General features: G+C 63.1%; 1 protein-coding gene across 1 annotated transcript; it reads left to right on the top strand.

Moving 5' to 3' along the window:
• The first annotated feature begins 20,397 nt into the window (after positions 1-20,397).
• Positions 20,398-22,002, top strand: LOC131273370 (lymphocyte antigen 6H). The gene is made up of 3 exons (XM_058276297.2): positions 20,398-20,479; positions 21,080-21,199; positions 21,451-22,002. The coding sequence occupies exons 1-3, from the start codon at positions 20,413-20,415 to the stop codon at positions 21,684-21,686; spliced, it is 423 nt and encodes a 140-aa protein (XP_058132280.1). The 5' UTR covers positions 20,398-20,412; the 3' UTR covers positions 21,687-22,002.
• Positions 22,003-22,623: the final 621 nt, after the last annotated feature.

The following is a 22,623-nucleotide window of genomic DNA, read 5'->3' as shown; positions in this document are numbered from 1 at the left end:
GGGGCTCCGGGCCTCCGCTCTACCCGCCCCACTGCGGTGGCTCTGGGGACAGCAAGGTGAACGGCGGACGGGGTCCAGCCTCTGCTTGTCGTCCCCATCGAGGCAGCTGGCCCCGCCATCCGAGTTGGGGGCTGTCGGGGAGGGGCACAATTGCCTGGGCAGGCAGGGTGAGTGGAGTTTGTCCGTGGGTGGCGGGAACAGCAGTGGGGTGAGGAAAGGTATCCGTGCCTCCTGGCGGGACGTGGGCACTGAGTAGGTGGGGCCTCTGGGCAACAGGGTGGCAGAGGTGGCTGCAGGTGCGCCGACCCTCACCCCAACGGCATGAAAAAAACTTTAAAAAAGATTCGTGTGAAATGCTATGCAGCTGGATAAAGGAACGAGGAAGCGCTCTCTGTTCCAAATCAGGAAAGCCCTAAGTGGGTAGAGCAGAGGGCAGGGGGGGGGGGGCGCGCTCCTTCGTGTGCAAAGGAGGAGCTGAGGCTCTGGTCCTCGGTGTATTGTCTGCTCATGAAGGGACGTTCGCTCCCTGGGGCTCCATTTTTATCTTTCCGCTTGACTGTTTTATTTCAACCTTCAAAAAACACAAGGAGGTGACAACTTCTGATGCCAAACCAAGCAAGTGAGGAGCGAGGAACAGAAAAAATAGAAACGGCGAAAAGAAAAATCGTTAAGAATGTTTTCCACAGCAGTGCTTGGGCCGCGTTGGCAGCTCTTTTCCTGGCTAATTTCTTCTGACAACAGTGGGGAGAATTAACCCCCGATCCCAGCAGAAGTACGGGGTCTGAGAGTTGCCCCTCTGAGGCGCAGCTGCGCTGCTGCCCACGGCGGATCTGTTCAGCCGACCTCAGACGTGACCTGGAGTTGCGCGGTCACAGTGGAGATGCGGCAGAGAGCAAGGCGCGCCCGGCGAGGCGTGGGGTCACAGCGGGGAGCCTGCGCTTTACCAGCTTGGGAGCCGAGTTCTGACCCTGTTTCTCAGCCCACCCAGGATTGAGAGGCTCAGCCAGCAGGCGCCGGTCAAGCTCTCCAAGACAGTCCTTTGCCCACGTGTTTGGGTAAATGTTTCATATAGAACATGAAATTGAATTCTACTTTATATAAAAAAACAAGGCTGGGTATTTTTAATAGTAAAAAGTATATTTATGTTTGTATTTCTCTTTTTATTTATTTATTTATCTCATTTATTTATTTATTTTTAAAAAAGTTTATTTATTTATTTCTCTCCCCTCCCCCCCCACCCCAGTTGTCTGTTCTCTGTGTCTATTTGCTGCGTCTTGTTTCTTTGTTCACTTCTGTTGTTGTCAGTGGCACAGGAATCTGTGTTTCTTTTTGTTGTGTCATCTTGTTGTGTCAGCTCTCTGTGTGGGCAGCACCATTCTTAGGCAGGCTGCACTTTCTTTCGTGCTGGGCAGCTCTCCTTACGCGCACTCCTTGCGCGTGGGGCTCCCATACGCGGGGGGCACTGCCGCGTGGCAGGGCACTCCTTGCGCGCATCAGCACTGCGCATGGGCCAGCTCCACAAGGGTCAAGGAGGCCCAGGGTTTGAACCATGGACCTCTCATGTGGTAGGTGGACGCCCTAACCACTGGGTCAAGTCCGCTGCCCATGTATTTCTCTTTTTAAAAGGTCACTCAGTACCAGTGCTGTGGAAGGCTGGGCTCAGCCGCTCGCCCCCAGCAGCTGTCTGCTGACGCAGACCCAGCGGGCCAGGCTCTGGGAGCAGCAGGTCCTCCTCAGCTGGGCTGGGCCCTCGAGGCTCCTGTGGATGCATAGCTAGGTGGGTGTGAAGTGTCCCAGGAGGTCCTGGGCAGGCGTGAAGTGTCCTGGGAGGTCATGAGTGGGTTTGAAGTGTCCTGGGGGGTCCTGGGCAGGTGTGAAGTGTCCCGGGAGGTCCTGGGTGGGTGTGAAGTGTTCTCGAAGGTCTTGGGTGGGTGTGAAGTGTTTCAGGAGGTCCTGGGCAGGGGTTCCAGCTCTGCCGCCGGGCTGTGAATGCAATCACCTCTTCCCTCTCTGAAACTGTCCAGAATCGGCTCACCAAGCGGCTGTGAAGAGGAAGTGAAACAGGCCCCCGTGGCAGGCAGTTGGGGAGCCAGCAGCTGCAGTTACTCTCGGGGAGGATTTCTGTCTCAGCAGCGAGGGCGGCCACAGGGGAGGCTTCTCCTGCTACTCCCGTGGGGCTGGGTTCTGGGGTGCACGGCGGGCAGCGGCCACCCTCTCGCCTCTCGGCCCACCTGCGAGACGCCACGTGTCCCTGGGTGTGGGTGAGGATCTGGGCTCGGGGGGTGGGGTGGGAGCAGCCAATCCCCGTGCTCGGGATGCAGGGCCCTGACCCTGCTTTGCGGTCCCCGAGTGGGGGCTGCAGGGCTGCTGGGCAGGTGGCTCTCCGGTGATGGGAGTGTCCAAGGAGGGGGCCCCTCCTTTAATCCCCATGCCAGCCCTTGTGGCACCCCACGAGGCCGGCCCTGTCGTGGATGAGGGAGCAAGGCTGACGGCGAGCTCACGGCCCCTCCACGACCTTGTTGGCAGAGAGCAAAACATGCCTCCCTAGCATTTGGCATCCCGGGCTGGTCGCTGTGCTCCGGCAGGGGCATCACAGCCTGGCAGCTGCGGCTGGAATCACTGTCTGATTCCAGCCAAAGGCCCTTTCCCAGAAAGACAGAGTAGAGGGGTATCGAATCCAAGACCAGTCAGCGTAAGACTGCAGACTCGGGGTGCGGGGTGGATGCTGGCTGCACTTAACCCGCGGTTTCGACTTGAAGGGGCAGGTGCCTCTGGAGAATCACCAGCTGATCACCATCTGATCAATCGCCACCTGATCAATCAATCACCATCTGATCAATCGATCACCACCTGATCAATCAATCGCCATCTGATCAATCACCACCTGATCAATCGCTCACCACCTGAACAATCGATCACCATCCGACCAGCTGCCACCAGGTCACCCGGGACTTCAAGCCGAGACCGCGGGTTAAATGCAGCCGGAATCCACCCCGCACCCCGAGTCTGCAGTCTTACGCGGACTGGTGTGGCCCCCAGGATGTCGCCTCACTGTGGGTCATGTTTTGGAAGGGAAGGGGTCTGCTGCGCCAGGGTGGGGGGCCATCGAGGGCCTCCTGGAGGTCGGGGTGCATTTCCTGCACCCCGGGAGATGGGGAGTGTGCCAAGGGGCAGACGCAGTCCCCCTGAGCTGTGGAGCAGCTGGTGGCAGTCCATCTGCCCCCCACCTCCCTGGGGAGCCCCTGGATGACCAGAAAGCCGTGCTGGCCTGGAGCCCGTGCCCCCACCTCCCCGGGAGACCTGGCAAGTTGCTTTCCTGAGGTACAGCCCGCAGCATGTGGGAGAGGCAGATTCTCTTGGCAGCCACTTGGGCCAGGCCCCTGTCCCCCAGCACAGCCCTGGCCTCTGGGCACTGCCACGGGTCTCGGCGCCACGCCGAGCTGTGGGTGCCTCAGGCCAAACAACCCCTGTGACCCCTCCATTGGCCGCCACTCATTTGGCCAGTGCAGGCCACCAGTGAACAAAGGCCAAAGAGCTGACTGTCTGCTGTTTCCCGCAAGAGCCCCTGTTCTCCATCGGTCACCCGGGGCCACAGGAGGGGCCCCCCAGGGGCGGTGCCGGCTGCTGTGGGTGGGGAGACAGGGAGCCACACGTGGGAGTCACCGCTGCCACTTGCTAGAGATCTCCAGCATCCCACCATTGCCCTACATGCCGCGCTGCTTCAGGGAAAGCCTCCAGCTGCAGCCGCTGCCGCCCACGAGGGCCTCACAGGAGTGCCCTGGCCCACCTGCGGCCCCGCCCCCGGCCTCGCCCTGGTGCTCGGCCCCCCGCCGGTCTCCACCTGCGTCCTCAGCCCCCTCTGCTCCTGGGAAGCCCCTCCGTTCCCCCGCAGGCCCCTGGGGGACTTTCCCGGAGCAGGAAAGACTTTCGGATTCTGGGTGTTGACCAGCCCCCCCCCCCCCCACTGCTGCCCGTGGGAAGGTGAGACCCTCTTCTGGGCACCCCAGGCGCTTGGCCTGCGCGGAGCCTCTGATCTGCCGCCTTCAGGGGTGGGGGTGCTGGGGGGCTCGCCGGCGTTTCTGGAGCCAGGACAGGGACAGGGCGCTAAGGCTGCAGGTAACGACGCTCCACAGACTGGGTGGCTTCAGAAGACGGAGACCTCGGCCTCGGCCTGGAGCTGGGCGCGAAGCCGAGGTGCTGGAGGGCTGGGGCCCCTTCCCGCCCGCCCGTCCCGTGGACGTGGCCCTCCTTGGCCCCCCTCCAGCTCCGCCGGCACGTGGCAGGCCCCGCCTCGCGCGCGTCCGTCTCTGAGGCCAAATGTCTGCGCCTCGCAGGGTCCCCGGCCCGCTCCGATGAGGTCCCCTGACCTGGGTCGCCTCATCTTAGCCAACCGCGTCTTCCCGTCTCTTTCCAAGTAAGGGCACACGGACCTGGGGCGAGGACCGGGCCGTCTTTTGGGGGGCATTCAGCCCCCGACATCTCCCCAGGCGTCCTCCTGGCCAGAGCCCGTGCGGGGGTTGGGGGGAGGGCCAGCTGGAGGGGTCGCAGGTGAGGGTCAACAGCGCTGGGCTCCCTGAGCCCCGCGAGCAAAGGCGCAGCTGCGCGTGGACCAGCGTGTGGCGAGCCTGTGCACTCACAGCCGAGGCGAGGGCCTGGCCGGGGCCGGCTGCCCTCGTGGGGAGGGGGCGCTCCTCCTTACATCTGCTTCCCTGGCTCTTCTGTGGGCTTTGAGTTTCTCTTCCCACGTCAACCATTTGCTCACAGTAGATAGATGAGCTGTTACGCTAGTCACAGCGAGTTAGAGAAAACCCAACTTAAAGTAACTATCACTAATAACAGGAACAACGTATCATACAAACAGCGAGAAGCCGCAGGATGGGGCGGCTCCAGGGCTGGTTAACTCAGCCACTCAGCACGAGGCGCGGGTTTCCCTGACTCTTCCTTGGCCATCTTCAGTCCTCACCACTATCGCCCTCACGGTCACAGGAGCGCTGCGGCAGTTCCAGGCATCACATCCAAACACGGCCGTCCAGGCGAAGAAGGGGCCATCTTTTCTGGGCCGTGCCTTCTGTTTGCTTGTTTTTAGAATAACATGTACGTGGAAAAACGCACACAGCACACCTGCAGCCTGCTGGATGCCCGCCGCCTGAAGATGCCCATGCGTCCGGTTTCTGAGCCTCTGACGAAGCTAACTGCTGAGAAAGGGGGGTGTTTCCACCCGCCCGGCTTAGACCAGCAAGGATTTGCCCCTGGGCCGGGCTGGGGTCCCCTTTGCCATCAGGTGCCCACCTGAAAGGAAGAAGGGGTCGGCATTAGGAAGTGGCTGCCAGGGCCGGCCACGCTGGGCTGGGCTCTGAAGCCAGGGGCTGCTCTGCCCTTGGCCAGTCGGAGCTTGTCGGCCCTGATGCCTGTGTGGCGGGGGAGGGGGTGCCAGGTAAATGGGTCTGGGGGTGCCGGGTGAGTCAGGTGTTGGGGGTGGTAGGAGGAGTCATCATTAGCACTTAGGAGGCCAGGCACCCTGCTAGGACTTTTACCTGCATCCCCTCCTTTAGCCACAGCCCTCTCCTGGGGCCCGTCTTCAGGTGAGGACCGAGCAGGACAGTGAGGCGCCAAGGCCACCGCTGGGAGTTGAATAACGTTCCCCAGGATGTGCTGAGTCTCCACCCTGGCCCTGTGGACGTTCGAGGACGTGGCCGGTTAAGGCGCGGCTGGAATGGGTTAGGGTGTCCCCCAAACTGCGAGCCAGTGAGCTCCTGGGGTCCGAGGCAGCCGCTCTGCGCTGTTCGCTGCGGGGCCGGCTCAGACACACCTTCTGTCCTCCCCGCTCCTGACGCAGAGTCTTCAGGCAAATCCCAGACCCGTCTCCACCCTGCGCTGGAATGGGAATCTCGAAAACCGTCGTTTCTTACGCAAGCACTGTTATGCCATTATCGCACCCACCGTTTGAAGTAAGCCCTTCCTGTGGTCGAAAACGCTCTTCCCACATCTTCCTAATTGTGCAAAGGCACCTTTGGACTTTTGACTGAATCATGATCCCAACATTCTTTGAGGAATGGAGTCAGTGCTCTTTAGGAATGCGCCACACTCTGAATTCGGTGCCATTTGACGCGCTCTCCAGCCGCGCAGGCTTGATCTGATTCTGGCTGATTTCCTCGGCGACGCTGGTGGACGGGAATGCTTCCTGCCTGGTTGGCGCCCGCTGGAGGGCATGTGAAGGGCGTGCAAGGCCTGCTGCCAGCCTGAGGGCACGGCGCGGGTGCTGGCGCAGGTGGAGGTGCAGGTGCAGGTGCAGGTGCAGGTGGAGGCGTCGCTCCTGCTGCCGGCACCCCTGCTGGGCGTTGAATTGTGGCCCCAAAGTCAGGTCAAGTTCCCCCCATGTGACCTTGTTTGGAAACAGCGTCAGGGCTGTTAAGACAAGGTCACGTGGAGTCCCCCTTCCAAAGGCCCCGTGTCCTTACAAGAAGGGGCGAGGACACTGGGGGCAGGCCATGTGGAAAAAGAGACACTGGGGGTGGGCCACGTGGAGACAGAGACACCAGGGGTGGGCCACATGGCAGCAGAGGCAATGGCAGGCCACGTGGAGACAGAGACATGAGGGGGCGAGTCACGGGGCAGCAGAGACACGGGGGGGGGGGAAGGGCAGGCTACATGGAGACAGACACCGGGGGCCACGTGGAAGCAGAGACACCAGGAGGCAGGCCACGTGGAGACAGAAACACCGGGGGTGGGCCACGTGGAGAAACACTGGGGGGGCCACGTGGAGACAGACACTGGGGGGCCATGTGGAGTCAGAGACACCGGGCGGCCACGTGGCGGCAGAGGTAGAGACAAGAGCAGCTGCAGGCCATGGAGTGCCAAGGACGGCCACGGCCAGCAGGGGCCGGAAGGGGCGGGGCAGGTTCCCCGGCAGGTTTGGAGGGAGCGCGGCCCTGACAGCCTGCTCTCACCTCTGGCCTCCAAAACGGGGAGAGAACACACTTCTGCTGCCTGGAACCCCGGTCGGGGTCATTTGCTCCGGTGGTCCAGGGACAAGGATGCCGTCTACTCATGCCTGATGACCTCAGTGCGAGCGTGAAAGCCCTGCCCCTCCCGGCTCGGAACCTCCTGGAAGGCCAGCCGCGATGGCCTTGGGCCGGCATGGCAGAGCAGTGCCGCGCCCTCCCCTCCCAGCAGCCCGCCTGCACCGCGCAGCCACCATCCTGCCCAGCAGGTTTCGGCAACTTCCTTTTGGTGTTATTAGGCATGTGTGCCTTTAAATGTCCGGTGGGTTTTTATCAATTGCTGTCGTTATTAATTTTGAGGCTCGGATTGTCCCTCTTTGGCTTCTTCTATTTGATTCCTTTTAGTGAAGACTCCTGATATGCTATCGTGAAAAATTTTAAACATACAGAAAAAGCTGACAAACCAATGAATACCCATATGCCCACGATTCTACTTTCACATTTTATTTACTTTATCATATCTCTCTCCATCCTTGACCCACCCATTGATCCATGTCACACTTTTTTTTTTAAGATTTATTTATCTATCCCCCCCCTTGCCACTTGCTTGCTGTCTGCTCTCTGTGTCCATTCACTGCGTGTTCTTCTGTGTCTGCTTGTCTCCCTTTGTTGTGTCTTCTTGCTGCGCCAGCTCTCCACAGGCGCGGGCCAGCTTTCCTTCACGAGGAGGCCCTAGGAATCGAACCCAGGGCCTCCTATATGGCAGATGGGAACCCAATCAGTTGAGCCACATCCACTTCCCCCATGTCACACTTTTGATGGATTTCAAAGTAAGCCCTCGATGCCAGTGCCTCCAGCTCTCAGCAGCCGTGCTCGCCCACCAGTGCTGCTGCGCACATCGTTCGAGGAGTTGGGGCTTTTTTTAAGGTAAAATTTGCATTTGGTGAAGTGCTTGAAACTTAAGCACATCGTTTCTGAGTTTTGAGTTTTGACAAATGCCTGTGCCGTGTAACCCAACCTTCTATCAAAATACAGACGTTATCATCGCCCCCAAAAGTCCCCTCCCGCTCCTCCCCAGTCAATTCCCACTCACATCCTGCCCCCACATCCCAGAGGCAACAACTGCTGAGGTTTTTAAAACCGTCTGTTACTTTTGCTTGTTCTAAATTTCACGGAAGTGGAATCATGCGGTGTGTATTCTTTTGTGCCTGGCTTCCTTGGAGATGCATCCGTGTTGTGGCAGGTGCCACAGCGTGTTCCTTTTTTGGCTGTTTATTGTTCTCCAGTATTCTACCGGGCGAATATGCTGGTTGGTTTATCCATTCTCTTGCAGGTGGATGCCTGAGCTGAATCCAGTTTGTGGCCATTATAAACAGTCTTTTTGTGGACTTACATTCTCAGTTCTCTTGAGTAAATGGCTGGGTGGGTGTGGAATTGCTGGTGAATGTTTGGATTTATAAGGTGCTGCTGGGCTCTCTCCAAAGCGGTCGTACCTTTTCTACTCCCACTGACGACATGTGAGGGTCCAGGTCGCCGTGGGTCCTCGCCAAGCCCCGGAGTGGCACCCACTGGCTCTCTGGTCCCACAGATGCCCTGCCGAGCCGCAGGCCCTGCTGCTCTGCTGGAGTTCTGGTTTCTTCCAGTGGAAAGGGTACATAGAGGCCACTGGGAGACCCAGGGGCTTTTCACTAGGTGGCTAGCAGTTTCTAAAAAAGGAAAAAAGAACTACGAGTTCACATGCCTTTCAATTAAATTTTAGGATTACGGCTGTTGGGAGGTCGCTGGGATAATTCTCTTTTCTGTGCAATTCATTGACCAACTTGAGAAGCAGTTTCAAATTCCTTTGATTTGGCTTACTTTCATTTTCCAGGGATACTTTTCATCTAATCTCTTTATTATGTAATATAGGTATAATTTCCATATATATGAAATTTACATATTTATAAGATTCCAAAGTTAAAAGAACATACCAAAGTGCATTCAGAAAAGCCTCACTTTTGCCCTTGGTCTCTGCTTTCTCCTTGGAGGCTAGTCCTCTCATTGTTTCTTTCTGCAAATATCACACATAGTTGTGTACGTTCACATTGCCCTCCTCCTTAGCAAGATGTGGAGCACTGCACCAGCTGCCTTCGTTGGCTTCCCCTCCCTTCCTTCCCCTCCCTCCCCTCCCCCTCCCACCCCTCCCCTCCCCTCCTCTCCCCCTCCGCGCTTTCCTTACCCCGGCCCCCCTCCTTTCTCTGGGTGTCACCGCTGCTTTCAACAAGCACGGGTTCCACCCCGGCTCACCTCTGCCACAGCAGCCTCTCGCCCCAGCACAGTGCTACGCGTCCGGCAGGCTTATGGGATGGGCCACGGAGGCCAGTGGGACTGAGGCGGGAAAGCCCTTGCCCCTGCAGCCCCACCCACTCCCGGCTCTCCTTGCCCGGTGCCCTTGGTCTCCTTGGACATTCTTCCCACAAACATGTTTAAGGGCATGTGCTGTCCTTTCTTTTTGGTAAGTGCCTGCATATGAAACGGCTGGGTCGTAAGGTAAGCACATGCTCAACTTTGGAAAAAGCCAGCCTCGCAGCTTTCCGGAGTGGTCGTGCCATTCCACATTCCCACCACGTGCCTGAGTTCCAGGGGCGCCCCAGCCTCTCCCGTGCTTGGCACGGCCTTTAAAAAACTTCTTTCGGTCATTCTAAAAGGGGCGTGTTGCGCTTGGTCTTGGAACCCCTGCTTCTCCCTTGCAGACAGAATGTTGGGGTGAGTGTGTGTGACTTTTGTCACCCCCTTTTCCTCAGGGGCGGGGTGGGGGCTTCCCCGGCCTGCAGGTAGCTGGGGCTTGGCCAGGGCTGGTAACCGGGGCTCGGGCCACAGATGCCTCTAGGACCACCAGGCCGGGCGTCAGCACCCCTTCCAAGGAGGTGTGGGTGGGGGGCGTGAGAACCGTCAGCAGCAGGCGGGGGCCTGGGGTCTGTGCAGCAGCCTTCCCCGCCGCGCCCCAGTCCAGGAGAATGGCAGCCCCCTCCCCACCAAGAGTCGAGCTGGCTGCGGGAGGGGTCCCTGGGGCAGCTCCGCCTTTGCGGGGTCTGCAGAGCTGTCCTGGGCCAGTGGCACCCAAGAGAGCACTGGCACCATGGCTCTTAGACGAAGCTCCCCAGTGGGGGGGTTCCTGCGAAGGGCAGGGGCGGCCCCGCTCACTGGGGAGGGGGTTGTGCTGGACGGCACCCAGGCAGGGTGGGGGATGCGGCTGCCCTTTCACCTCCACCTGCAGGAACTGGAGGCGGTAACGGGTGGGGCGGGGGCTTCGGGGTGGCCAGCACCTGCCTCTCCAGCAGACTTTGGCAACGAGGAGCCCCCCGCCCCCTCGAGGCAGCCAGGGAGGGCTTGGGGTCGGGGGTAGGGGGTGGGGTGGTGGTCTGGGGCCCACCCCAGGCACTTGGTCAGAGTCAGAAGGGGAGTGGGGGCGTGGGGGCCCTGGCTCCTCACCTGCCCAGCGGGTGCACGTGGTGGGGTGGGGCTGGGGTGCCTCGCCCGCTGCCCGGCCGTGTCACAGCTGGGCGTGCCCGGCTAAAGGGCAGGGGCTCAGAGGTTTGGGGGCAGGCATGTGGAGGGGGACCTCGTTTGCAAAGCAGGAATCCTGAAGTACATGACATTGTGCCCCCCACCTCTACACCCCTGCCCATTCTCTCTAACCAGGCTCTTCCATCTTCAGGATCCCCAGGGCTGAAGTGGGCGCAGGCTGGAGAGACCCCCAGGGCAGGGGCCGGGGAGGGGGTGCTGCTGTCGCCTGGGCAGTGGGGCTGTTGACCGGCTCAGGGTGGGCTGCGGGAAGATGGCTCGATGCCCTAGGTCAGCCCCGGGAGGCTAACGTGAGTCTGGGGTTGGTGGGGACTTTTGCCCCCTGGCTGCACGGGGGCTGCCTTGAAAGTGGGTGGAATTGCTGAAAAGCCACCGTCCCCAGTGGGCCCCGGCTGCCTCCCCAGACAGCAGCATCACCCCCCCTCCTGGGGACCCCCGCCCCGGGCCCCGAGGAGGCGGGCTCAGGGCTCAGCGCCCGGCCGGTGCCTCCCCCACCCCAGCCCCTGCTCCCACGGAAGCCTACGGCCGCCAGGAGCCATCCGGGGAAGGAAGCGGGTCCTGGCAGCCAGCCAGAGGCCCTGGCAGGAGCACAGATTGGGGTGAAGCAGGAAGGACTCAAGGCAGAGCAGAGAAACGGACGGCACTGGGTCCTTGACGCGGTCGGTGAGCGCCGGCCCAAACCCAGGTGCACAGGAGCCGCTGCTTGCCACGCTGCACCAGCAGATCCCCAGGCGCAGGGGCCAGTGTGAGCGCTGTCGGCCTCTCGAGGGTAAGTTTCTTGCTATTGCATTACTTTCTGCACTTTATTTCCTTCCTTCTTTAGACTCGTGCTCCTTTTCTAAAGTCTTGAGATGGCTGCAGAGCCTGTGGCTTGCAGCCTTCTTTTCTCGTGTATGCATTTAAGGCTGACATCTTCCTGCTGCGTTGAGCCGATCATCATTGTCACGTGACCTCCTTTAGCTGAGCAAATGTGTCCTGCCTCCTACGAGCACAGCTGCAGGCCACTCCTCCCACATCAACAACCTCTTTCATCATCGTGGCACATGCATTGCATTTGGTGACTACATCTTGGAGCACGGCTGCACCGCATGGATTATAGTTTCCATTGTAGTTTACACTCTCCCCCAGTCCATTCGGGGGGTTATGGCAGGATATATAATGTCCAGCATCGATCCCTGCAATATCCTTTAGGACAACTCCAAGTCCCAAAACTGCCCCCACATCGACATCTCTTCGCTGTTTTTGCATCCTTTTTTCTCTGTCCTATTGCTGATGCGTCTCTTGTAAACACTGTGGAGTCGGCTCGCTTTCCCTTTGGACGCTTTTGCCTTTAAGTGGGATAGTCCCTCCTTTTACATATAATGTAATTGTTGATAGAGTTGGGGTTGGATCTTTGTGCATCTGCCTGCCCTGCCTGTCCTCGGCGCTTCCACTTCCAGATCATTCCTTCCCGCCCTCTGCAAGCCTCTGCTCCTCTGATGCTGGTGAATCCACCACCTTCTCTGCCTCACGGTCACCTTTGGCCCCTGCCGCCCCGGACATGCCTCCTGCACTGAGGATGTGGGCCTGGGGGTTCAAGGTCTGCTCCCACCCTCTCCTCAGCCAGGGTGGACTCGGCCAAGCCCTGCCCTCGAGTCTTTGACCCCTCACCTCTGACACCCTGCCTGCCCTCCTGTGGCTACACCAGCACTGGCTACCCATGTCTTCCGGCCAGTCCTGGCCTGGCGGGAAGCAGAAGAGGTGGGACGGGCGCCCCTGGGGCCTTGCGCTCTGCAGCGGGGGCTTCAGCAGGTTTCGAAATGTGGGGTCTGACTTTGGGGCATGCTCCCACCTATGCCCACCCCACTGGCCACTTCGACTGGAGAGGCCACCGCAGCCCAGGAGTTCTCCCTCCTGTGAGCCAAGGAGGGGCCAGGTGGATCGGCCCTGAGGCTTCTGGGGTGGGGGTGTGGTGGGTGGGCTGGGTGGGGACAGGGCAGCAGGGGCTGGGAGCTGGCTGGGCCTGGACCCTCTGCCCTGGGCTCCCCGGCTTGCCATGGGGTGGGCTCTGTCCTGTCAGCCCTGGGGCTGTCCACACAGGTCAGGCTGGGAGGGCACTTCCTGCTGCATGGAAGCCCGCACTTCCTCCTCTCCTCAGCCCTGAGCAGCCTCCGCCTCCGACCGCCTCCTGAGCCCTCCGCAGGCCCTCGCCTCCCCCAGGCCGGGCAAGGCCGCGCCCCCCAGGAGCTCCCCTGAGCCTGTGCCCGCTCCACCCTTTTCTCCGCTCGGGTCCCTGCAAACGTGTGCGAACGACCCGCGGGCCCTCTGGCCCCTGCCCGGAGGCCGCGCGTCCTTTTGGGGGAAAAGCTGTTCTCCGGGAGGCGCGCGAGGGCCCCCAGGACCCGGCCGGAGGCTCCGCGGCGCCGAGCGCCGGGCTGTCCCCTTGCGGCGCCGACCGGCCGCTGTCCCTGGTGCTGACCGATACCGCGTGGCTGGGAACCGGGCGCCCGCAGCGGCCCAGCACGCGCGGGCGGCGAGGCCCGGACCCGCGGTGGCCCGGGGCTGCGGCGCGGCGCGGCCAGGCAGGTGAGGTCCCCGCGGCCGGGGTGGTGGGGGCCGGCTGGCGGCCAAGCAGAGAAAGCCCGTCCTCTGCAAATCTTGACCCGGCCTGATATTCTTGTTTTCAAAATTGACTATGGGGTGCAGTGATGCTCAGAGATGTACTTACCAGGTGCAATGGATGTGTCACGATGATGGGAGAGAGTGTTGCTGTGGGGGGAGTGGGGGGCGGGGGCGGTGGGGTTGAATGGGACCTCATATTTTTTGAATGTAACTTTTAAAAATAAATAAATAATTGAAAAAAACAAAAACAAAAACAAAACCCTGATAGGACGAAACCAACCCCTGTGCTGGGGAGGAGGCACAGCGGCTGGGGGCCAGCGAGGAGTCTGTTTCCCTGGCAACCAGGCCCAGGTGGAGCGCGGTGGGGGGGGTCTGCTATCTGAGGAGCAGGCCCAGGGCCCAGAGCTGGGTCCGCCCCAGAATTCCCTCAGGGAGTCTGCCTCCCCGGACTCCATCTCCCCTGCATCCAGCCTGCTTCCCTGCAGGTTGTGCACAAGCCGCCTGCGCTAGTTATATTCTGCTGTGTAACAAATTTCCCCCCCAATAAGTGGCTTAAAGCAACCAGCATTTATCTTCCTGGTTTCTTTCTGCGGGTCAGGAAGGCGGGCGTGGTTTGCGAGGTGCACCTGGGGCTGCGGTCTCCCCTGAAGGCTCGGCTGGGAGAGGACTCCCTTGCACGCTCACGCCCGCGGCCCACGGCCTCTCCACGGGGCTCCCCTGCCTGGGATGAAGGATGCGGGGGCGGGGGGGGAGGGCCCGGCGGCAGTCACGGAGTTGGGCTCACCCTACCGCTCCTGCCATGCTCGACGCGTTAGAAGCGGGTCAGGAAGTCCAGCCCACGCTCGGGAAGGGGAATAAGTAAGGGCGAGAGAACCCCAAGCCGTGGGTCATTCGGGGTCGCCTCGGGGCTCCCGCCCCAGTGTCCTAGCGCGAGCCGGGAGGCCTGCTGACGCCAGGCCTGGCAGGACTTCCACGTGTCCAGACAGACGTTTGGCAGGGATCTCTCTCCCCCTCAGGAGTGGACTGGCTGTGGCCAGCAGGGACCCCCATCCAGTGTCACCCCGCAGAACCCCCAGCGTTTGTGCAGATACTCCAAACAGGTCAGGGCACCTGGGCACGGTCTGGCTCTGCCTCCCCAGCCGCACGTCAAAAGCTGAGGAGGACGCCCAGGGTGGAGCACTGTCCAGCCTGCAACCCTCCCTGGCCCCCGGAGCTTTTGGGATAAAAAGGGACCCCTCCTGGCAGCAGGCCAGCCAGCGCCTCCCCTGCCACGCCCCCGGTCTCAGCCTCACTCCAAACATTCCAGGCTTCTCCTACCCCAGGGCCTTTGCACATGCACAGCTGTGGACCTTCAGGCCGCAGGTGATGCCTCCTTTGCAGAGAGTCCTTTACCAGTCCTCGGTCAGCGCCCCCGGGTTTCCCCTCATTACCTTGCCCGTCATGCCTTGTAAGCACCTTTCTGTCTGTCTGCTTGTCTCATCCCTCCTTTCTCACTGGGAGGCAAGTCCCCCCGGGCAGGGGTCCGACGCTCCACCCCTGCTGGCACGCCCGCGGCCGTGGGGCCCGGCAGGCCCAGGTCACCAGTCGGCATGCGGTCACGACGACTGCGTCGGGACGGCGAGCCCTGCGGGGTGCTTGCCGCGAGCCCACGGCTCCACTGGGCGCTCCACGCGGTGCTCGTGCAATCCCCGCAGCGCTGCTGCCCAGCTGGCGTCACCACCCCACTGCAGACCGAGCTCCCAGAGGGCACACGGCGTCCCAAGCCCCACGCCTGCTGCACGGTGGTCCCGGCCCTTCTGCTCTTGTCTCTGCCTTAAGCCCCAGGCGCGGCCACCCGTGGGACACGCAAACCACCTGCGAGCGTGCAATAGGGCTTACTGGGGAGATGCGTGAGCACGAGTACCCGTGAGAGTATGCGAGCGTATGGTGGGGTCACTGTGTAAATGCACATCTGTGTGAGTACAAATGTGTACGTGGCAGGTTGTACACATGTGTGTAATGTGTGTGTGCACATGTCTTGTCTGAGAATGGAAGTATACGAACTTGTGTGTCTATGAATATGCATGTGTGAATGCACATGTTCGTGAAGGGGCACGAGTGTGTGCATATGTGTATATGAGCTGCAAAGCATGAGCGTGTGAGCCCATGTTAGTTGTGCATCCGTGCATGGGTGTGCGCACACGTTTGGGCATGCATGTGGATGTGTGTCGATCTGTGTGAACGAGCCTGCACAGGCAGCTGGGAGTCGGGGGGCCTGAGTGCTCTCCCCCACTACCTCCTTTTCGAGCCCTGAGCGGGTGGGGAAATGGTCAGCGGGGTGGGCTGGAGGTCCTGGATGGAGGAGGGGGCTCCCTGCCGCGGGGGCCTGGCCGGGTGCTGTTGGCCCGCGATCCCCTCCCTGTGGGGTGGTAGCTCAGGTGTCTTTAGGGGAGACCCTGCAGGCTGAGGCCAAGGCAGACCTAAGCTTCACTGAGTGAAGCCCAGGTGTGGCGAGTGCGCAGATGGACTGATGGACTGCAGGAAGCAAGGACCACGTAGGTCCTGGGTGCCAGGCGCTGGGGATGTGGAGACAGGCCAGCAGGCGGGTGATGATGACGGGGCGGTCTGTGTGAGGGAAGCAATGGGCATCCAGGGACACACTGGTCTGCCGTGGATGGTGCCTGCATCCTGGGCCACCTGTGTGCCCAGGTGAGGGCGCGGATTACCGCGGAGGAGTAGAGCAGGAGCCGAGGACGCACAGCGACGCGAGGGACGACTGCGGAGACTCTGAGGATGGTGCGAACAGGTCTACTTTATTGGGGGATACAGCGCTTATATATGCGCAGGGTAACACCAAATAAGGCAAGGAGTGAGGGGAGAGTTGCTGATTGGCTGGGGGAAGGCGGGAAGGAGCTGGGTGGGGAGGGCTGGCGTATAGGATGCCGATTGGCTGAAACTGCTGACGCGGCCGTTGCTGGGCAGGGGAGCCCCGGAGAGGTTACACTTTGGGGAGTAGGCGGGGGAAGTTCTGGGAGGCAGGGCAGAGGCTGGCTGATTGCTGCAGGGCACCTTCCCAGTGGTCCAAATGGTGGATGAAGATAGAGGGCCAGTGCTCGGGCAGGGCACCTTGGGGGCACTAATCAACCCGCACCAAGCACCCACCCAATGGGAGACAGCGCTTATCTCAACTCACCGGGCTTGCCCAACGGCGACGGGCCTCCCCATCACCCAGGGTCAGCAGGGGGTCTGCTTGGAGGGTGTGCCAAGTGCCCAGTTAGGAAAGACAGGATGGGGGGTTCTGGCTGGCAGCTGTGCCGGGCACTGGAGGAAGCTCAAGAGCGAGGGTGGGAGAGGGTGGCAGGTAGGCACTGGCCCGGGCAGGGGTGTAAATTCAGCCGGGGGCCCTGTGTCTGCATGCTGCTGGCAGCAGTGTCACCGATGCTGGCCTGGCGGGCGCTGGCTGTCCCGGGCGCACATGGCAGGCTTCCTGCCTTGTTTCCAGCAGTACACCAGACCCAGGGCCGGGCCTGGAGGGTCTCGGAGGAGCATTTCGGCTGAGAGGCAAATGCTGGGGGAAGTGTCTTCAAAGCCAGAAAAACACCGGGCTCCGATGGGGGGGCAGCAGGCATGGCCTTGGAGGAGGTGGCCAGGCTCCAGGCATGGCTGGGGGGCACTGCTGGGGGGGCACGGCTGGGGGACATGGCTGGGGGGCACGACTGGGGGTGGGCACACGGGGGCAGGAGCAAAGGAGTCAGGGGCGGAATGGGCTGCCTGTGACCCCTTGCTGAGCTCCAGCCAGCTCGGATGACAGAGCTCACTGCAGACGCACAGACAGCTCACCCAAGTCGCCGAGTGGCTGGGAGAGTGAGATGCACGTAGGCGCGCTCCAGTTTCCGCGGCGACAGCCGTGACAAACGCCAAGTGCCCAGATGGGGGCTGGGCAAGCGAGCCGGGTCCTCCTGTCCCCGGGCCTGGACCCCACGGCCAGCGCGTCAGCAGCCGTGCCCGGGGACCCTGTCCCCACCTTCCCTCCAGGTGCCTGCATGCGCCTGCTGTCTTTGTGCCAACAGTGCACACACTTAGGGCTCCTCCTCTGCGCTCCAGATGTACTTGACGTCTCCCGTTGGAGGCCTCCCAGCCTCTCAGGCTTGGCAGAGCCGTCCTGGGCTCCGGAAGCTGTCGACCCCTTTGCTTCCCGGGCTGGGAGCCCAGCTGCCGCCTGGACAGACGCCCCGAGCCTGCTCCCCTGACCCTGCACAGCCCCAGGTCAACCCGTCACCCTCCGCGCTGGCTCCCTGTTCCACCCAGAACTCCCCAGGTCCATCCTCCGCTCGGCAGCCAGGGGGGGCCTCTGCAACGTCAGCCTGTGCTGCGCATCCCCGCGCTGACCGCTCGTGTCGTCTCCCGTTCCTGCAGACGTCGCCCTCCTCAACCTCTTCTTCCTTTGCGAAAGTTGGAAAAGCTAAACCCCGACTCTCCCAACCCCCCCCAGGCAGAGGCGGTTGGTGACACGGTTCTGGTCAACGCGATGGAAGGGGAAGTCTGCCACCTGCCCCCAAAAGCAGTTTTGGGGGGCTCGCTTGCTTGCGGACCTGACAGGAAGATCCTGGGGGCCCGAGAAGCTGGGCCCCAGGTGCGGGCTCGCTCCCGGGCTCGAGGAGACGTCTTCAGCCCAGGCCTCAGCTTCCACGGGTCTCACCGTGCAGTCATTTTTCCTTCAATCTGTCCCCTTTCTGTCCCTTTTAGTTCAGGCTGGCAGCTGTTGCTCAGACAGATCTCACAAAAACACTTGTCAGTTTCGCGTGTAGTAGACAGGGATCAGACAACAAGACTTTCCACAAATCCTTCCAGAGTAACTGCATTTCTAGCCTTACCCTGAGACGATGGGCGGCTCCGTGTTCAGTTAAATCCTCACACAGGGCACTGTTCACGGGACTCGCTTTCCAGGGCCTCGGAATTGTCCAAAACTGCCAATTTCTGGTTCCTTTGCTCCCAGAGTTCGGTTTCTCGCTTATCCCGTTCCTCTAGCATTTTACTACAAGCTGCAAGGAGAAGCCCGGGCTGCACTTCCCAGTTTAGTCTGGAAATCTCAGCTGAATGCCCCGAGCGCCTCACTTTCAGACTCTGCCTCCACCAGCACCAGGCACTGAGGGGGTAGGCAGCCCCTACCGGTCCCTCTCCCCAGCCCTCAGCTGCTGCGGCGGGGCTCGGGCATGTGTCCTGCTCTGTCGCCCTTGTGAGGGGGGCACGCTGAAGGTGGCTTGAGAATCACAGCCCCCAGAGCAGCCCACAACCAACGGTCTCTCAGAAAAAGACCCGTTTTTTGCTGTAAAAAGACCCGTTTCCCCATCCCTTGAGTGAGAAATTAGGCTCACAACTTGACACCATTTTCCCAGCGTTTCTCTGGAGATGGGGCTCGGTTTCCCGCGATGGGCAGCTGGCCCAGAGCCACTCCTTCCATGCCCCCCTCCTGGTGTCACTTCCCTGCTGCCTACCAGTGCCCCTGCATCTCCAAATAAACGGCACGCGGTGGGTCCCTGCCTCAGCCTCTGCTTCCGGAGAGCCCACACCAGGGCTGCCCTTACTTACTTGTGGACTCGTTCTCTAACCTTCTCCAGAGTTCTGCAGTTTTGAACAGAACGCCTTCGAGCTGTGGCCGGGTTCTTGCTCTCCCCTCTCCGCCCTCAGGTTTCGGCTTTCCTTCCCTCCACCCTAATTCTAAGTGCCCGTGTGCTCTCCTGTCCACCTCTTCCTCTGCCTTCACGCCTCGGAAGAAGCACCGTGCGGCGGCGACGGCCAGGCCTGCTCCGCTCCAATGCTGGCTGGGCCGCCCTCGGGACCTTGGGCAACAGCCTCTGGCTTCTCATCGTGAGAAGGAACCAAGTCTGCAGGGCAGAGTCGTGGGCCTGCGAGGAGGTGGTACACGTGAAGTGCTCAGGGCCGTGGAGGCCGCACGGCCGGCGCAGGGCTGGCGATTCTTGTCACATCGTGCAGCGCTGCCTTACTGGTAATCATTTGCTCCTGTGAGATTCGGGAAGGCAGGTAACACGGCCGCTTTGTCTTCGTGCTTTCCCAGGTCCGAGGCAGAGGAAGCACAAGCGTGAACACGAATAAATATTTGCTGGGCCAGTGAAGGCAGGCAGGAAGAAAAGGAACAATCCCCAACCCGTGGGCGGGGGTTTGAGGCTCCCCCGGGCCCCGCAGAGGCGGATTCGGGGCGCAGGGAAGGCAAGTGCTCGGCACAGCACGCGGGGAGCTTTCGGGGTTGGGAAGGCGAAGTGAAACCGTCAGGCGCAACGGCAGGCGGCCTCGAGGCGCTGGCCAGGCCTGGGGTCTCGCCCTCTGCTGTCCCCGGCGACCAAGGACGGCGGCCGCTGCTGGGGTCGTCGTGGGTAGGTTGTGGGCGAGCAGCCTGGGGCCACCGGGCTGAGGCCGGGCAGGGGAGGGCCCAGGGCGGGAGCGGATGGCGTTGCTGCGTGAACTGGGCCCCGCGCGGGCCCCGCCGCCCTCCCTCCGCCCCTGCGTCTTTGTGCGCCTCGCCGCCTTTCGCGGTAAACGCTCTTCCGAGAAATTCCCGGGGGGATCTCAGCGCAGCCGAGGGGGAAGGGATCCTGCCCGCGCCCGGGCGGGGGGGAGGGGGCGGGAGAGAGGGCGGGGGGGGGGGGCGGCGGGGCAGGGGAGCGGGTGCCCGGGAGGGCCGGGGGCGCGACCTGCCGCGGGGACCGCGCGCCCCGGCGCCCCTCCCACGCGTCGCCGCCGCCCCCGCCCCGGCTCCGCCCCGCCCCTCGCGCGGGGTCCGCGTCTGCGGCTGCGTCCCCCGAAAGACGAGGCTGTGCCCGGGTTCCGGTCCGCAGGGAGACCGGAGGGCACCGCTCCCCGCGCCGCGCCCGCCCCCGAGCCCCGAGCGCCGAGCCCGGGCGATGTGCGTGCGCCCCGACGCGAGCAGCGCTCCAGCCCGGAACCCGCGGTGAGGGCCCGGCGGGGGGGCGCCCGGGGTTCCCGGGTCCCCAGCCCAGGGGTGGGGGCGGGGACAGGACGCGCGCCCCTCCCCCGCCGGCGGGTACCGCCGCCACCTCCTGCCCTGTCCTTTCCCGACGCGCCTTCGGCTTCCCGGGGAGGACAGTCCGCCCCCGCCCCCACCTCCGAGGTGCGGGGGGCGGGGCAGGTCCGGAGCGCGCGGCCCGAGCGGGCAGACCCGGGCTCCCCGGCAGGCCGCGGGGAGGGGGCGCTCGGGGGCGGGGCCGTGGCTCTGACCGAGGCTCTCCCGGCAGGCCCGCGCCCCCGAGGACCCCCGGCCGCCGCCCCGCCCTCTCCAGGCCGCCGGAACATGCTGCCCGCAGCCCCCGGGGGCCTGGGCCTCGCGGTGCTGGCGGCGCTGCTGTGCTCGGCGCCCGGTGAGTGGGGGGCGCGCGGGGGGCGGGCGCCGGGGGGCCGAGGCCGCTCCAGGGGGCCCCCGTGGTTCCCGTCGCACTTCGGAGGAGCCCACGCGCCTTCCCGGCCCTGGAGGCCCGACGACCCCGGCGACCCCGACCCGCCCCTCTGGGGGGTGGCCCTGGCCCACTGTCCCAGCTGCACGACCTGCCCTCGCCTTGTCCCAGCTGTCCCCTGCCGGGACAACTGCCCCTCACCCCAGGTTCTTGCACCGGCAGCCTTGCTGCAAGGGCCCCTCGGCCCCCTGGATGCTTCTAGCTGGAAACGGGAGCGTGTGTGGGGGTGGGCCACGTGCTGGGGGCTGCACAGGTGTGTGATGTGCGTGGCTGGCCATGTGAGCCCGCGTGTGGGGCTCCAGAGTCCCAGATCTGGGGCCCTCCCCCTCTCCCAGGACCCCTCCTTCAGGGGCAGCCTGGCGGGTCAAGCCAGGCCAGGGGGTGCTCGGCCTCCCACGCCTGGGCGGCTCTGCCAGGAGTCTTCGCAGCAGGCAGGTGCAGGTGGGCAGGGGGCGGCTGGCCTGGGTCCCCGGCTCCTCTGACGCCACCTTCCGCACGGCCACCCAGCTCACGGCCTTTGGTGCCAGGACTGCACGCTGACCACCAACTCCAGCCACTGCACCCCGAAGCAGTGCCAGCCGTCCGACACGGTCTGCGCCAGCGTCCGCATCACTGACCCCAGCAGCAGTGAGTCAGGCTGGGGGGTCGGGGGGGTGGCTGCGAGCCAGGCTGGGGAGGGGCTGTGGCGAGGGGCCGCTCTGCCTGTCACAGGGCCTGACCGCCCGGCCCTCCTGGGGGCCTGGGGCAGCGCGGGTGGACCGAGGCTCTGTGGCCTGGGGTCCCGAGTCGGTCTGGAGGGGCGCCGGCATGGGTCCTGGGCCGAGGCAGGGTGGGCACGGGCGCTGGCCTGGGCCCAGGGTCCCCCTTCCTGTCCCCAGGCCGGAAGGACCAGTCCGTGAACAAGATGTGCGCCTCGTCCTGCGACTTCGTCAGGCGGCACTTTTTCTCAGACTATCTGATGGGGTTCATTAACTCGGGGATCCTGAAAGTGGACGTGGACTGCTGCGAGGAGGATTTGTGCAACAGCGCGGCGGGGGTGGGGGCCAGCCCCTGGGCCCTGGCGGGGGGCCTCCTGCTCAGCCTGGGGCCTGCCCTTCTCTGGGCTGGGCCCTGAGGCACGCCCCCGGCCACAGGGCTTCTGAGGGGGGACCCCTGAGCCTGCCCCTGTTCCTCTCCCCCGGGCCCCCCGGGGTGGCGCAGTCCCGGCTCCAGCCTGTGCGCCCTCCTGCCCTGCCCCGGCTCTCCACCCGCCCTGAGGCCCAGCCAGGTCTCCCGGATCTAGGTGTCCAGGTGGGGAGCTGGGCGGGCCCAGGGCAGGGGTAAGGGCAGGGGGCGGGGGCCTGGGCCTCTGAGGGGCTGAGCCAGACAGCCCGGCAGCCTGACCGTGAGCGCGTCTTCTACGGAGAAATAAAGTGTCTACTGAGTCCTGAGACAGGGGTCGAGCCTGCGGGCGGGGGGGTCTGGGTGGGGGGGCGGGGGGGTCTGGGTGGGGGGGCCCTCAAGGGTTCTTGGGGTGGGGGTCGCGATCACAGGGCGGCCTGCAGGGTGAGGCACTACCACGGACACGTGCGCACGCGCCCCGGCGTGACACACCTGGATGCACGGCCGTGCTCAGGTGCGAGCTCACCCCACGTGCGCACTCGCGGGCTTAAGCGTTTGTGTCCCTCCAGCACGTCTTGGCGTGCACACCCGCCCTCAGGTGGCCACATGTGCGGCGGTGTCTGCACACACGCCCACACATGTGCACACTCACTCCACACTGGCACATGCTCCAGCCCACACGCTCCCTCTGCTGCGTGCCCGGCACACCCGGGTGTGGCTACACCAGGCCCCCCTCAGTGGCCGGACCCTGGCCTGGCTCCCCGGGGCCTCTGTGCCAGCTCGAGCAGAGAGCCCCCATGCCCGGGACTCTGCCCTTACCCCGATGGCACCTCCCCGCCCACCCCGGGTTGAGCTGGGACAGGGTACCGAGGGTCACTTCCTGCAGCGAGGGGCTGGAGCTTGGTGGGATGGGGTGGGGGCCCTGCTTCTCCTGGTGCCCCCTTCCAGCC

The sequence above is a fragment of the Dasypus novemcinctus genome, chromosome 14 (assembly GCF_030445035.2).
Source record: "Dasypus novemcinctus isolate mDasNov1 chromosome 14, mDasNov1.1.hap2, whole genome shotgun sequence".
In the NCBI taxonomy this organism is placed as follows: Eukaryota; Metazoa; Chordata; class Mammalia; order Cingulata; family Dasypodidae; genus Dasypus; species Dasypus novemcinctus.
The sequence above is the reverse complement of the archived record's forward strand: the minus strand, read 5'-3'. Positions and strand labels throughout refer to the sequence as shown.